This window comes from Penaeus monodon, chromosome 29, assembly GCF_015228065.2.
Source record: "Penaeus monodon isolate SGIC_2016 chromosome 29, NSTDA_Pmon_1, whole genome shotgun sequence".
Taxonomy (NCBI): Eukaryota; Metazoa; Arthropoda; class Malacostraca; order Decapoda; family Penaeidae; genus Penaeus; species Penaeus monodon.
Window position 1 is genome coordinate 33,086,453 of NC_051414.1, and position 988 is coordinate 33,087,440.

The following is a 988-nucleotide window of genomic DNA, read 5'->3' on the forward strand; positions in this document are numbered from 1 at the left end:
AAACACTTTCTCTCAACACATAACTTCCTTTTCCCTCCCCATAGATTCGCCTGAAGGGTAATGAAGGAATGTCATTCGATGCCAAAAAACTCACATGGTCTGCGGATCAAGACATTTATCTGAAGAGCATTAATGGGTCCATTCTTCTGGATGCTGGAGCTGGATATATGGTTGACGTCAACACCCTGCCTCTGGCAGGTGATGTGGATGATGAGAATGGCCGTGGCCAATACAAGCTGTGTATGTGCAAACCCCAAGGTCAGCTTTTCCGTGTCCCTGTGCCGGTCAATAACAACAAGCGCACCTCAGCCATTAACTGCGCTAGTTTTACTAATCCTTGCACTGGAATGCATATGTAGGTAGAATATGTGAGAGATATCTATCACTCTTTTATCCTTTACATAATGCTCTCTCTTTCTTTCTATTCCCTTTCTCTTATCTCTCCTCTCCTCTTACCCACTCCCTTTATCTCCTTCCCTCCTTTCCTACTTCCCTCTCTCCCTCCCTCCTTTCCTACTTCTCTCTCTCCCTCCCTCCCTCCTCTCCCTCTCCTTCTCCCTCTTTCTCTCCTTTCCAATCTAGTAACTGGGCTTGTGAACCATATCAAATCAAATTCTTGAAATTATTATGTATAACCCAAATTGGTAATTTTTCATAAGCCTCAGATCAGTGAGATGTATGCCTATCATGCAGAATTGAAATATAAAACTGTTATACTCGTCCTCAAAATCTAGGTATAAGTATAAAAAAGTGAGATTTTTAAAATATATGTTGTGTTGTAGATTTAGTTTATATATCCATGTTGCAGAAAGAAGACATATTTCTAAACCATATCAATTTATTGGAATTCTTAATTTTTGATATCTAGAAAAATGTAACCTGAATGCACAAAACTAATGCTATCGAGGTTAAATATGTTAATAATTATTGTACTAATACATAATATTTATTTCAACCTAGTCATGGGATTCTAGTCACATATAAAAAG

General features: G+C 38.3%; 1 protein-coding gene across 1 annotated transcript in view; it reads left to right on the forward strand.

Moving 5' to 3' along the window:
• The window catches only part of LOC119592176 (beta-sarcoglycan-like), a 4,683-nt gene extending 3,711 nt beyond the window's left edge, over positions 1-972 (forward strand). Inside the window, exon 7 of the mRNA XM_037940999.1 lies at positions 45-972. Within this exon, the coding sequence (XP_037796927.1) occupies positions 45-359 (315 nt within the window). The 3' untranslated portion in view covers positions 360-972. The remainder of the gene's footprint in view (positions 1-44) is intronic.
• The last annotated feature ends 16 nt before the right edge of the window (positions 973-988 follow it).